This window comes from Aulonocara stuartgranti, assembly GCF_965226115.1.
Source record: "Aulonocara stuartgranti genome assembly, chromosome: 19".
Classification (NCBI taxonomy): Eukaryota; Metazoa; Chordata; class Actinopteri; order Cichliformes; family Cichlidae; genus Aulonocara; species Aulonocara stuartgranti.
Window position 1 is genome coordinate 22,235,773 of NC_138955.1, and position 15,019 is coordinate 22,250,791.

The 15,019-nt window shown below is 45.6% G+C and overlaps 1 protein-coding gene across 2 annotated transcripts; it reads right to left on the minus strand.

Moving 5' to 3' along the window:
* Positions 1–8,990: 8,990 nt before the first annotated feature.
* rcor1 (REST corepressor 1) lies at positions 8,991–14,319 on the minus strand. Of its 2 annotated transcripts, XM_082515974.1 has the most exons (13): positions 13,639–14,319; positions 13,484–13,543; positions 12,795–12,875; positions 12,634–12,686; positions 11,854–12,015; positions 11,430–11,548; positions 11,278–11,356; positions 11,140–11,190; positions 10,897–11,043; positions 10,563–10,640; positions 10,195–10,252; positions 9,732–9,979; positions 8,991–9,478 (listed from the first exon to the last, which is right to left on the minus strand). In XM_082515974.1, exons 1-13 carry the CDS (start codon positions 13,799–13,801, stop codon positions 9,434–9,436), a joined length of 1,344 nt encoding a protein of 447 aa, XP_082372100.1. In that variant the 5' UTR covers positions 13,802–14,319; the 3' UTR covers positions 8,991–9,433. The 2 variants fall into 2 exon arrangements, with proteins under 2 accessions (XP_082372100.1, XP_082372101.1); XM_082515975.1 differs by lacking the exons at positions 13,484–13,543; positions 13,639–14,319 and adding an exon at positions 13,081–13,477.
* Between the last annotated feature and the right edge of the window lie 700 nt (positions 14,320–15,019).

Below are 15,019 nucleotides of genomic sequence, written 5' to 3' on the forward strand. Positions count from 1 at the left end.
ACATTTTTTACTAATAAATAACTGCAAAGTGGGGTGTGCGTAATTATTCAGCCCCCTTTGGTCTGAGTGCAGTCAGTTGCCCATAGACATTGCCTGATGAGTGCTAATGACTAAATAGAGTGCACCTGGTTTGTAAAAGTGCTGCAACTTCAGTGGTGTGGAACTGGTTTAGCTTTCGTCCGTCAGATACACAACAAAGCACTATTTTTGGTAGCCCATGCTAGCGGGCCGTCGTTATTACCGTGTTGTTTGGAAAATACGGCAAACTTAAAATCAATCCTTTGATTTTTCTGAAAGTCGACAGTGCCCCTTATAATCCCGTGTGCCTTATGTATGAACTCTGGTTGTGTTTACTGACCTCGAAACGATTTTATGTACACGGCGCTCGAAAATCTGTCAAATGCTTTAGTACGACTTTGCTAAGCTACGAAGCCGCACCACTTGATGGATTGTCGGAGCATTACGGCTATCGTAGGCAGGAGCCTCGCGGAGTGATACGTACTGTGCTTCAACATAATATTACCGTATTGTGTGTGTGTAACTTCTTTAAGTTTTGTGGATATTTAGTGTGAATGCTTGAAAAGCATTCACAGTATTGTTCTTCTATTCTTTATTATTATTTTTTCACATTCCGTACATTTTTTGGACTATCTCCTTCAAAACCGTTCAACTTAGAAAAACCATTCAAACACCGTTAGATTCCTCTTCTTTTGGACATGTGTGCTTGTATTTTTCTCATTTATATTTTTAAAGTTATTCAACTTTTTTCAACAAAAATTTCCCATGTATTTCAATGGAGAGACCCTTTAAATTTTCATTCAACTTACTCCTCTTTAAACTGTATCTACTTCCACATACATTGACGTAGGGCCTCCATTCAAACTTTAAAACGAAGCCAAGACTATTCAACTTGTATTTATCTTTTCAATATCTATTATACTTTTTCTTCAGTTCCAGTTTAAGTTTCATGCTTTTTTTCAGCCGTTTCAGAGTTTATAATGGGTGTGTATGGGACGGAATGTTGGGGCTAGAGTGAGACAGCTCAACTGCTAGAGTGAGAGGAGGGGGGAATTAATCGTAAAATCTTTTCTTAAAACTGCTGCTGTGTCCGCAGCGTTTGCTCTACAGGTATGATTTTACCCTCAAAACGTAGCCATTGCTGTCTTCTTTCATCCAATGTGTTTATTATTGTAATAGGTGTTATGGTTCTTTCATAAATGTCACCAATGCACAGCCTTCTCCCTCCAACTCTTCCATAGACTCTAATGTTAAAAGGGCTCAGAAACTTTGTCTGAAAATCAGAAGCACAGGCTGTCTTTACACTGTCACCACGTCCATATAATAAATGGTAAATGGCCTGTATTTGTATAGCGCTTTTACTCTTCCCCCCTAGGGACCCCAAGGCGCTTTACACACCCAGTCATCCACCCATTCACACACTGGTGGAGGCAGCTACAGTTGTAGCCACAGCCGCCCTGGGGCAGACTGACAGAAGTGAGGCTGCCATATCGCGCCATCGGCCCTTCTGGCCCACACCAGTAGGTGGTAGGTGAAGTGTCTTGCCCAAGGACACAACGACCGAGACTGTCCGAGCTGGGGCTCGAACCGGCAACCTTCCGATTACCAGGCAAACTCCCAACTCTTGAGCCACGATCGCCCCGAACTCCACAAGCATGAAAACTGAGAATTTGGTAGACTGGACATTGCTGGTGCACACCGTGAAATAATTTTGTCAATACGACTTGTACTTTTCATTTGGGAACGATTTGTTTTGGGCAGGGTTTTCTGTTCATTTTAAGCAGCAAAAGTGAGGCGCATGTCTGTGTCCGTGTGTATGGAGCCATTGGGTGCAGTCACTATAGCAACTAGGCTCACACCTGCCTGCTTAACGAGCTCTCTCTCACTCTGCCAAGATTCATCTTAAACACTTCTCTTTCAACTGCTGCTGTGTCCACAGAGTTTGCTCTACAGCCATCATTTTACCCTCAAAACGTTGCCATCGTTGTTCTCTTTCCAACACCGTGTCTTTCAAAGCTCAGAGATGTAAACCTATAAAACTGTGTGGATCCAAGTGGAGGGACCACATTTTAGTCATTCAGTGATTCAAAGAATATGACATTTTAATATTCATTCAGATAAATTTCCTTTTCTCATTTCTTAGGTTTTTCTAATTTACATTTTAAACATTTTCAGCTATTTTCCAACTTCTTCTTTGTGAACATCAACTTTCAAAAGTTCTGCACTTTTGTTTCCAGGTACTCTGTATTTTCCAGCTCATTCAACATTTTTAGCTTAATATTCAGTCATTAATTCATTTCAGTGCATACATTCAGATTCAAGCATTTACACTGCAGTTTCTTCAGAAAATTCACACAGTATACATGGTTATGCTGAGGATATGTCGGCCAGTTTCCACTGGAAATGCCTTTTGGTTAAACTGTCAGCAAGGAATTTGCACTGTTACATTTTTATATAACTTTAATGCACATAAAAAACAGCTGCTTGTTTAAGTGAAAATACATTGATGGGGTTTTTTGCACTAATAAAGTTGTGGAGTTGTAAAGTATTTTGTCTAGTGTCAATTATATCGTTATCGCAAATTTTCAAATATATATCGTGATAAATATTTTTGGTCATATCACCCTGCTCTAGGAGGAACAACACCATGAAGTCCAAAGAACACACCAGACAGGTCAGGGATAAAGTTATTGAAAAATTTAAAGCATGCTTAGGCTACAATAAGATTTCCCAAGCCTTGAACATCCCACGGAGCACTGTTCAAGCCATCATTCAGAAATGGAAGGAGTATGGCACAACTGTAAACCTACCAAGTCAAGGCCGTCCACCTAAACTCACAGGCCGAACAAGGAGAACGCTGATCAGAAATGCAGCCAAGAGGCCCATGGTGACTCTGGACGAGCTGTAGAGATCTACAGCTCAGGTGGGGGAATCTGTCCATAGGACAACTATTAGTCGTGCACTGCACAAATTTGGCCTTTATGGAAGAGTGGCAAGAAGAAAGCCATTGTTAACTAGGGCTGCCACAAACGATTATTTTGATAGTCGACTAGTCACCGATTATTTTTGCGATTAGTCGACTAATCAGATCATCATCCATTGGACGTAAAACTACAGCTTATTGCACCAGCAGCATCTGCTCTTATATAGCTATCATTAGCTTACAGCTTTAAGTGTTTAAGGTATGTGCTAACTAAAAATAAAGACAAGATGATAGTTTATTAAATTTTAATGAAATGCAGATTGTTTTGGTGAAGTTTAATAAACTCCTTGCTATCTAAAATATAACAGGACACCGGAGTAAATTCTGGAGCATCTCACACTTCTGATAATCAGCTGTCTGCTTGACGTTTATTCAGCTGTGTAAAAGCTATAACTTTAACCTCAGCCAAACCGATTTACTCAGGAACAAATAAAACACTGAAAAAAGACAAACAATAACATTTTAAGTTATCTAAGTGACTTAAACCCCGAGGCTTTCATTATTATATCTGGAGACTTTAATCATGCTACACTGGATTCTACTCTGGCTGCTTTTCACCAGTTTGTGAATTGTCCCACAAGGAGCAACAGGACAATTGACCTACTGTATGCCAATGTGAGAGATGCATACAGAGCCACCCCCCACTAGGGAAGTCAGACCACAACCTGGTTTACCTACAGCCACAATACACACCCCTCGTCCAAAGGCAGCCTGTCACAACGTGCTCCATCCGGAGATGGACCCCAGAAAAGGAGGATGCTCTCAGAGACTGCTATGACACTACAGACTGGGATGTGCTTCTGAGCCCACATGGTGAAGACATAGTCTTACAGACTACCTCAACTTTTGTGTGGACACGGTCGCCCCTGCTAAGACGGTACGGTGTTATCCTAATAACAAACCGTGGGTAACACAGGAAGTCAAAGCTGTCCTCAACATGAAGAAGAAGGCTTTCAGGAGCAAAGTGAAGGAGGAGATGAAAGCAGCACAGCAGGAGGTGAAACGCTGCCTGAGGGAAGCAAAGGACACCTACAGGAGGAAGGTGGAGCAGAAGTTGGAGAGGAACAATATGAGGGAGGTCTGGAATGGTGTGAAAACCATCACAGGCCACAACACCAAGAAAAGCACAGTGGGGGGGACTGTGGAGAAGGCAAACGAACTCAACAACTTCTTCAACAGGTTTGACCAGCCCACAACCCCCCCACCCTCACCTTTACTACAGAGTCCTCTCCCCACTCTCCTACCTCCCTCGCTTCCCCCCCTTCCTGACACTAAGACACCCCCCTCCTCCAATCCCTCTCTCAGCAGCAAGACATCTTCTCCACCCCCCTCCTCCCAAACATCTCCCCGTGTCACAGTGGATCAGGTCAGGAGACAACTGAGGAAGCTTCGCCCCAGAAAGGCAGCAGGCCCAGACAAGGTGTGTCCTAGGATGCTAAAGGCATGTGCTGCTGAACTTGGGGAGCCGCTACAACGAGTCTTCAACCTCAGTCTGCGACTGGAGAGAGTGCCCGCCCTATGGAAGACATCCTGCATCGTCCCGGTCCCCAAAAGGAACCGGCCCAATGAGCTGAATGACTTCCGACCGGTGGCACTGACGTCACATCTTATGAAGACTCTAGAGCGGCTCTTCCTCAACCTCCTCCGACCACAGGTACAACATGCCCAGGACCCACTACAGTTTGCATACAAGGCGGGTGTCGGAGTGGAGGATGCCGTCCTGTACCTCCTACACAGAGCCCACTCACACCTGGATGGGGGAAAAGGCACGGTCAAGATCCTGTTTCTTGACTTTTCCAGTGCCTTTAATACCATCCGGCCCTGTATGCTTCAGGAAAAACTGAACAGGATGGAGGTGGACCCCTGCCTGGTGGCTTGGATCTCCGACTACCTCACCGACAGGCCACAGTACGTCAGGCTGAAGGACATCACGTCGGACACTGTGGTCAGCAGCACAGGAGCACCACAGGGAACTGTGCTGTCCCCTCTTCTCTTCACCCTGTACACCTCTGACTTCTGCTACAACTCTGAATTATGCCATATTCAGAAGTTTGCACATGACACAGCCATCATGGGGTGTATCTGGGATGATCAGGAAGACGAGTACAGAAGTCTGGTGAGGGACTTTGTCGCATGGAGTCACACAAACCACCTGCAACTCAACACCTCAAAGACTAAGGAACTGGTTGTGGACTTCGGGAGGTCCAGAGAAGGTCCACTGCCGGTTCAGATAGAGGGGGAGGAGGTGGAGGTGGTCAACAAGTACAAGTACCTTGGGCTGTGGGTGGACAATAAACTGGACTGGTCATGCAACACAGAGCACCTGTATAAAAAATCCCAAAGCCGACTGTACTTTCTCAGGAGGCTGAGGTCTTTTAACATCTGCAGGAAGCTCCTGAGGATGTTTTACCAGTCGGTGGTTTCTGGAGTACTTTTCTATGCTGTGGTGTGCTGGGGGAGCAGCACAGCAAAGAGGGACTCATCCAGGCTGGAGAAACTGATCAGGAAGGCTAGCTCTGTGGTCGGCATGAAGCTGGACACTCTGGTGACAGTGGCAGAGAAAAGGACACTAAAAAAACTGATGGACATTATGAACAATGCTGGGCATCCTCTGCACACGGCCATTAACAACCAGAAGAGTCTGTTCAGTGACAGGTTGCTTCTCCCCAAGACAAGAACTAACAGACTTAAAAACTCCTTTGTCCCACACGCCATCAAACTGTTTAACTCCTCTCTGGAGGGGAGAGGGAGGGGAAACAGGAGGACAAAGGAGGGGGGAACAACTAAGCTGTAGTGCCTCTTCACTTCACTGTGCAATACCTTTAGTGCAATACTTTTGTTAATAGTCAATGGTGCAATAGACCTCAATACTTGAAATGTGCAATTCACTGGTATTTTTATTTTTATTCCTATTTATTCTATTTATCCCCTTTGTATATTTTATTTATATTTGTCTCTGTATTTATATATGTGTGTGTATATATATATATAATATTCTGTAACTCTGTAACTTCTGTCGGTGCTGTGCTTTTGGAAACCGAATTTCCCAGAGGAACCCACCCGAGGGATTAATAAAGTTTTATCTTATCTTATCTTATATATCATGTTTAACCTGAGTAGTGAAAGACTGCGGTGGGTTTGAAAACGATTAGCCGGGAGTCCGGTGTTCTCACGGCTCTAGTGAGCCTTGCCCCGGCTCGCTATCAAGCTAGTGGGTAACAGATGTCTCCGAAAAGGTCGGAGCGCTTTTGAAAATATGTGGTGTCTTGATAAACTGAGCAGGTATTTGAGGTTTACACAGCTACATTCTCGCCTGAACATATGTTAAACGTTTATTTTGTGACCCAGAAAGAATAATAAGAGTAATATTAAAACTAACTAGCTGCCGCCATTGTTGGAAACTGAGCAGGGCCGCGCTATGAATTCTGGGACACAGCTTCTTCTTCGGGGTTTAATGGCAGCTGGCATCCTTGTACATGCAATGCTACCATCTTCTGTTTCAGTCCGTTATTACACTCTTAAAACCTACTGCTTATTCCTGCGTCTTTTGGGATCTTACAAAGCTTCAAACGACACGTCGACTGTTAAATCAGTCGTCGACGATTTTGATAGTCGACGTAATCATGACTAGTCGACGAATCGTGGCAGCCCTACTGTTAACAGCAAACCATAAGAAGTCCCATTTGCAGTTTGCCACAAGCCATGTGGGGGACACAGCAAACATGTGGAAGAAGGTGCTCTGGTCAGATGAGACCAAAATGGAACTTTTTGGCCATAATGCAAAACGCTATGTGTGGCAGAAAACTAACACTGCACATGACTCTGAACACACCATCCCCACTGTCAGATATGGGGGTGGCAGCATCATGCTCTGGGGGTGCTTCTCTTCAGCAGGGACAGGGAAGTTGGTCAGAGTTGATGGGAAGATGGATGGAGCCAAATACAGGGCAGTCTTGGAAGAAAACCTCTTGGAGTCTGCAAAAGACTTGAGACTGGGACAGAGCTCACCTTCCAGCAGGACAACGACCCTAAACATAAAGCCAGGGCAACAATGGAATGGTTTAAAACAAAACATATCCATGTGTTAGACTGGCCCAGTCAAAGTCCAGATCTAAATCCAATCGAAAATCTGTGGCAAGATCTGAAAACTGCTGTTCACAAACGCTGTCCATCTAATCTGACTGAGCTGGAGTTTTTTTGCAAAGAAGAATGAACAAAGATTTCAGTCTGTAGATGTGCAAAGCTGGTAGAGACAGACCCTAAAAGACTGGCAGCTGTAACTGCAGCAAAAGGTGGTTCTACAAAGTATTGACTCAGGGGGCTGAATAATTACGCACACTCCACTTTGCAGTTATTTATTTGTAAAAAATGTTTGGAATCATGTATGATTTTTGTTCCACTTCTCACGTGTGCACCACTTTGTGTTGGTCTTTCACGTGGAATTCCAATAAAATTGATTTTGGCTGTAATGTGAGAAAATGTGGAAAAGTTCAAGGGGGCCGAATACTTTTGCAAGCCACTGTAGTTACTTCTTCAAAAAAGTAACTGAGTTATGCAAACAAAGTTTTTTGCAGCTGTTTACCTAAAAATGCAGCCAAGGCGCTTTTTAAATAAACATTTCAAACTATTTACAGAACAATCAGCTGTTCTGCATCTGATCTGATGCCACACAAATTATTTGTGCCACTCCAAAAAATAATTTCTGTCCACTATGGGATGAAGGAGAACAACAGCCTGATACCTGCAGGCCTGACAACAGCAGATGTATCACTGCTGTAACACCTGTAACATTCAGCAGTCGCCTCATTGTTCTGACACACACTACACTACACACTAACTACACAAGATTTGTGCTAAACGTCGCAATTTTTATAAAAACGCCATTTTTACCGTTTCCTCCCGCAGTAAATATAAACAACGACAGTATTCAGGAAGAAAACCAAACATTGCAGATATTTTTATCCTAACTCTGGTTTTACGTGGCCTATCAACACAATTTAAAAACTGGTATAAAGTCCACACTTTTCTGTCAATTGTTCCGTCTGTCCTGCTCCAATGGTTGTACACGTTGTCATTAACGTGGCTTCACTCCACATCAGCCGCTTTGCTCGCTAAAACACTGGTGTCGGCACATAAGGACGCTGTCATAGCCTGACAACCACGTTGATTAGCTGCGTATATACGAATGTGAATCGCATCATTGGCTGGACTATGGAATAAGGTGGCATCGTTCTGATCCCATACGGGAGCAGCCAGTCACTCACTGACTCACACTGAAGAACAGAATTGTGAATGTATTAATTTCAATTTCAATTCAGGTTAGATTTATTTTTTTGTGCGCAACACAGATTTTCTGTGCGCAGAGACCGTGCCAGCAGTGCGCAATTGCGCACACGCGCCACTTAGAGGGAACATTGAACACAAGGCCCGGGGACCAGAACTGGCCCATCACAGAGTTTTGCAAAGTGTGAGTACAGTAACACATAACCGCAATACAGCAACGCAGTACAAAAGCTGCAGTGTTTATTTTAATTTCCATGTGAGCTTTAAGAGCAGCAGCCTGAACCAAGAAAAGGAAAATGATTAAAGTGTAGTTTCTGATTTAATTTACAGATAAATAGAGTTTGTGTCTGCCCCACTGAGCTGCAGAGCAGACTGGCTCAGGCACACGCGCCGATTTAAATCCTGAGATTATTTTAGAAAACTCATTTATGATGCTGCAGATTAATGAAAATTAACTCTGCGTCCTGAGATGTTTTATGATCTGCTGTTACAATAATAATGAAAAGAAACCTCAGTGTTTCCACTGTCTGAGGAGACTGCTGTGACTTATTATGGTGACTCGTTTCTATTTGGCTCATTTTCCATCAGTAGACACAGCTGGTCAGTCTGTCTCTGTAGCACACAAACACAGACAGCAGGGGGCGCCACTTCTCTTAAATCACCTGAGGACTCAGTTTGGTCTCAAAGAAGAAAACATACAAATTACTTTACTGATCAACTTTGGTTTTATTGTCTTTCTAAAAAGTCCTAAAATAATAGAAAAAAAAAAAACCCCAAAAAAGATGCCATCAGGTTAGGACACACCTCCTTCCTGAACAAGGTCATCCAACATGGCTGCTTCAGTCTGACACCCTATCCCCAACACACCAAACAGGAAGTAATAAAAACAAAAAACAACCCAAAAAAAAGCATGAAAAGCAGAAAATAAGGAACAAAAGCTCCGCCCATTTGGACTGACGGGTCTGATTGGTCCAGAGCGAGCAGTAAATGACAGGTTAATAAAACAAACCCCACACCTGATCTAAAAACGGAGAAAATTAAAGAGAAAAACATTATACAATAAAAAAAATTACATTATAAAGCCTGTGGGGCGGGGCCTGAAACTGGAGGGGCAGAGCCCTGAATCTAAAGAGGAAGGGCCAGAAGGTCTCAGGAGGCCAAAGGCTTGTTGGCATTCAGTGGAGAGGACGAATCCTGTAGGAGAAGAAAAACACAGTGAGACTGTCCCACCTGAGCAGGTGAGTGCAGATGTGGCCAGGTGTATGTAATTTGAGTCATGCAGTGTCATTAGTACAACTTCCTTAATGCCTCTAAAATCATCACATCCACTGAGACCAAAATCAGTCACATGAGTAGCATGAGCTGACACGGGAACCGTAAAAAACGGAGGTCACATGACCCAGACAGGTATGTGTGCTGCCAAGCATGCTGGGATTTGTGTCCTCACCTCCTTGGTCTGCTTGGTGGTGACCTCATCCTCCTCAGTGGGACACACCTCCATCTTCTCCTCCATCCTGTCGTCCTCGCTCGCTCCTGCCCCCACCTCCATGCCGTGCTCCGCCTCCCACTCCTGCAGCACCTCGTCCAGGTTAAACCTGCGTCTGTAGTTTACTAGGAAGTTCTTCACCTGCACCACCGACTTGTTACCAATCACATCTGAGATGGCTTGGAAGTCCCGCCCATACTTCCTGATGGCTGTGTAGGATTGGACGGGAGGGAGACAGTCATCGACCAATCACTGACTGAGAAGTCTGACAGCAGCCTTCATAGAAGGCTCGAGTTCACATGTCCGCACCTTGATAGGTTATCCAGTTATGATTTTACATGTCTGATCACTCAACCCTGACGCTGATAAACAGATGCTTTAAAAAGATGAGAACATCTGTCAGGTGATTTGTTTCAGGTGTTACCTTGGACGGCGAGCAGCTGCTCCTCTGTGGTCCAACGGTTATTGAACTTCTGGTTCACCTGAAACATAAAGAAACATTAGCATCCAGGAACACCAGCAACTGAAAGAGCGCGTGTATCCTCACTGATTTTCTCTGTGATTTCGATGCTCAGTGAGCGCGCTCAGTGACTTTATTAGTTTGAATAAAGTGATCTGAATCGATCGTCGAAATCACAGAGAAAAATCAGTGAGGATACACTCACTGTGCTGTACTGCATTTGTGTGTTTTTGAACTGCATTTGTGTATTTCTATATTGCGGTTATGTGTTACTGTACTGCGTTGCTGTATTGCGCTGGCATGTTGCTGTGTTATCGCGTTGCCGCGGTTACCTCGGGCAGCCTGAACTCGTCCAGCCCCGAGCTGAGTTTCTCCTTCAGCACGCTGTTGGTCTGTTTGATGGTCTGAATCTGAAACAGAGACTGAGGCTCAGAAACAGGAATGTGATCAAGGTGAGTGCAGGTATCCACGCTGTGCAGATGATCAGGCGTGAAGCCGTTTACCTGTTGCAGCTCGTACAGGTGACCTTTTGTTTAGGTTAGGTTTGTTTGTATTGGCGATAAACGCCATTACCTGACCAGCCCTCTGACTATTTTCAGTCCCTCTGTAGATTTCTGGCGATGGTTGCACCTCCCCGTTCTAGCGTTTCTGTGACCATGGACTCACCTGTCTCTTGATGGAGACGAGCTGCGAGTCGAGCTGTCTGATGAGTCCCTGAGGCGTTGAGGACGACAGAGAAACAACGTCCTGATGGTTCAGAAACATCCCTCTGGGGGGGCGCTTCTTCATCCGCTGGGACGCCTTCCCACCTGTCTGCAGGTGAACAGAGAGAGGCAGCCGCCGTCACCCATCTAACAGACAGGTACGAACATACAGGCTACGGTCTGAGGGTTGCTAAGGTGTTCTTACCTTCAGACCAGAAACTGGTTTCACCTCTGACCTCTCTGAACCTGAGCTCACCTGAAAAGAGTCACACGGGTAAACAACAGCAACAAACAGGTAAACAAACAAGCAAACAAACAAACAAGTAAACACTGAACTTTGTACCTCCTTCTTGTCTTCTTTATTTACGTCCAACTCAGAGTCACTCGGAGGATTTCCATTACCGTCCTCGACTTCATCGTCACTGAAACAGACATTTATATTTACACTCATCGGCCAATCGGGTAGCACCCACACCTGCGCAGGTATCTGCTCACCTGTCGTCTCGCTCTCGTTTGTGTTTCCGAGTCTGGCGGTCCATCAGGCTGGTTTTACTGCGACTCTTCTTCCAAGAGTAATAAAACCGAACCAGGCTGGGCATCGACTTATCAGGTAACTACAGACAGACACAACAAGGAGCTACTGGTCAAACTGGGAGCACTGGTCACAGAGGGAGACTACGACTGCGAGCACTGGTCACAGAGGGAGACTACGACTGCGAGCACTGGTCACAGAGGGAGACTACGACTGCGAGCACTGGTCACAGAGGGAGACTACGACTGAGAGCACTGGTCAAAGGGGGGAAAATGACTGGGAGCACTGGGAGCAGAGAGAGACTAGGACTGGGAGCACTGGTCAAAGGGGGGAAAATGACTGGGAGCACTGGGAGCAGAGAGAGACTAGGACTGGGAGCACTGGTACCATCTGCTGAATGCGGTGGAAGCTCTTCCCGTGGAAGCTGAAGGCCTGCTCGAACAACACGCGGTCCTCCACCGTCCACTCATCGGGGAACGGAGTGAAGTTTGGCAGGTCGGCTAGAGACTTCTCGATGTTGTGTTTGTGCCAGAAGAGCATGCCCAGCGCCTGTGACAGGTGAGACAGGTAAAATGTGGACATTGTAAATACTGAAGGACATTTGGTGTGATGATCTATACGGTCCCTGCAAACGCTGAGCACTTCCTGTGTGTTCAGGCCCTCTAACAGCTGAACATGTGATAGTGGCGTGAAGGCAGTGAGTTTAAAAACACAGGAACTTCAGGTCCACCTGTCTGATATTCCTGAGAGAACTTGAACTTTATTTTACCATCCTGAAAGTGAAGCAAAGTTCTGCAGAGCACTTTGAATTAACAAAGAAAAGCAGATCCGACACTCGGGTCACTGAGTGTGACATCGGTTTGTGCACATGCTCAGATAGTCACATGTTCGCTGCTAAAGCAGGCGCCCTGTTAAAGATGTAATTTATACGTTTTTTTTCTCCAAGCCCCTCACTAACTGCAGTCCAACGTGGAGAAGGAGCAGGAAGCCAAAGAGGAGAGAGAAAGGGGCAGCACCACATGATTAGCAGCGACTGAACCTCCAAAATAACACTGTGTTCATAAGTACACCTGTTACTGACTGAGGATGGCAGCGTGAACCAACGTCTAAATATGGCGGCACAAGAGGAATTAAAATAAAAAAAGTGACCAAGTTGTGAACAATTACCTGCTCCATGTTGTAGCCATGCTTCTCTTTGGCGATGGCGATGTACTCGTCCACTGCAACAGAGAAAAAAAAAAAAAAAAAAAAAAAAAAAAAACACCCACAAAACGCCATCAGACTCTCATCAGTGCACCATGTTCTCAGGTCAATGAGCCATTTCTTACACTGTGTTTGATTCAGGCAGCTGTTGGGGATCCAAACCAACATCCCCAGGTTCTCCCGGAGATGAGCCGCCCGGGCTACATCTGGAATCACACACACACGTTAATGAGATTATTAATTAATTAGAATGGTTCTCACATCACATTCAATAACTCGATGAGGGATTCATGCTGTAACGGTGCTGGTAGAACGCTGGAGCTGATCAGAAGTTTATCAATAAACTAACTTTGAAAATGGAGCAGCTCCTTCAGAGCCACCAGCCACACCTGTGCAGGCAGAGCTGCTCACCTGTACGACTTTTCAGGTGGTTGTGTGAAGAAGGGTTCAGACTCAGCATCACTGTGAGGATCAACATGAAGTTTAACTCAGAGCTGTTGCTGTGACCAGTTTTCAGGAATCTGGTCAGATTCTGCAGCGATTATTGATGACTGTTATCTGATTATTGAATATTGTCGGTGTGTGAAGTTTGTGACTAAAGTTGAATGTTCTGACTGTGAGGAGGAGCATCGAGCTGCTTCTGCTAAGGAAACAAAAGCTCCTGAAACACAAACGAACCCAGAACCAGAGCCGGACACACATGTGGAGGTGGAACCGGCACGCGGGGACCGGAACCAGCGCCGCGAACTTTACAGCTGGTATTGTTCGAGGCTACTACTCCGCTGCGAGGCTCCCGAGCCAGCCGCAATCTTACCCGGGTCAAAGTCGGGAACCACGGCCTGGTACTGCGGTCCGACCCGCATCCCTCCTCCACCTGCGCGCACACACACACACACACACACACACACAGTACTCAGTACAGTACTCAGATTAGTCTCAGCAGCGGCGGCGATGATCGAGGCTACCCACCATGCTCGTCGTCGCTGCTCGAGCCTGAACTTCCTTCTTCCCAGCAGCTGTTGGTACTGGGTCCATTACCGGACAGACTCTTTCCGCCGACGGGCCCTCCTCCCGGGGCTCGGCCTCTCCTCTTGCCCGAAGCCTCTGGGTTCCTCTCCAGCATCGCGGGCATACTAGCAGCTAGCTCAGGCTAACTGTTAGCTTGTTAGCTCAGCCGCTCCACTAACCGAACCGAGCCGCCTGTCGGCCCGGAGCAGAGCGAGAGTCCGGGCCGGGCAGCCGGGGAACGGTTCGGGTTGAAACAGGAACTGTGCTGTGGAAGGTTCCGAGGAAAGAATCGATCCGCTGCAGCTAGGAGAGGCTAACGGCTAACAGCTCACCGAAGAGTCCGAAAAGTTCCGGAACAAAGAGCCCAAACCAGACGAAGCCGGATTAGATCGGAACCGTACAGGGATCCCGACCCGGAGCCGGACCCAGAGCCGAACCCGCTCCGATCAGCTGATACAAACCAACGAGAGCGATCAGAGAGGCGCGTGCAGGCGGCTCGGTGTGTGTGTGTGTGTGTGAGAGAGAGAAAGAGAGAGAGAGAGAGAGCTGCCATCACAGGACATCCGGAACAGCCCTGATCACTGATCAATATTCTGCACAGCTGACCCATAACCGAAAGATCACCGAGCAGTACTCTGGGCAGTATTGATCAGTTTTTAATGATCGCGGTCGATTTCCGCAAGCACCCTGCAATCAGTCAGATGTTTAAATTAAACATTCACAGCAAATCACAGATTGATCAATAATATCCCGTGGGATAATTAAACTCGTTACCACGGAGATTCAATCCACTTGATCTTTCGGATCGTCAATTTAATCCCTTCACTGCTTTAATCCAATTGATTTTTTTTAATCCGTAACAGTTCAGTATCTTATTCAGTATCACGGGAATCTGTCAAAGTTTATCTAGGTGGGAATCCTTTCTTTCTCGGTTCATCGTGACACAAAAACAAACTCAGTTAATTTTAAACTCAAATTCACGATGTTGATTCAAGAAATGTCAAAAAGCCATCAGAGAGGTCAATGAAACAACGATAAAACCTTCAGTCAGAGCTGCTCGATGGTCTGATATTGCCTTCCTGTGCTGTTTATTATTGTGATTATGGTGAGAAACCAAGCAGGCTTTTAGCACACCAACTGAAACCTTCAAAGTATTGATTCCTCTGGCAATCTCGTTTTTAAACCAGTAGCTATTAAAATATTTGTAGAAATGTTTACTCTTCTCTTTATCAGTCTAAATCATTGTCAGAATGACTTTCCTTCAAAATCTTCATATTCCTTCATAGGCTTGATGCACCTCTCAGTCTAGAGCACATTTTCCTTTGAATTAAATCCATGCAAA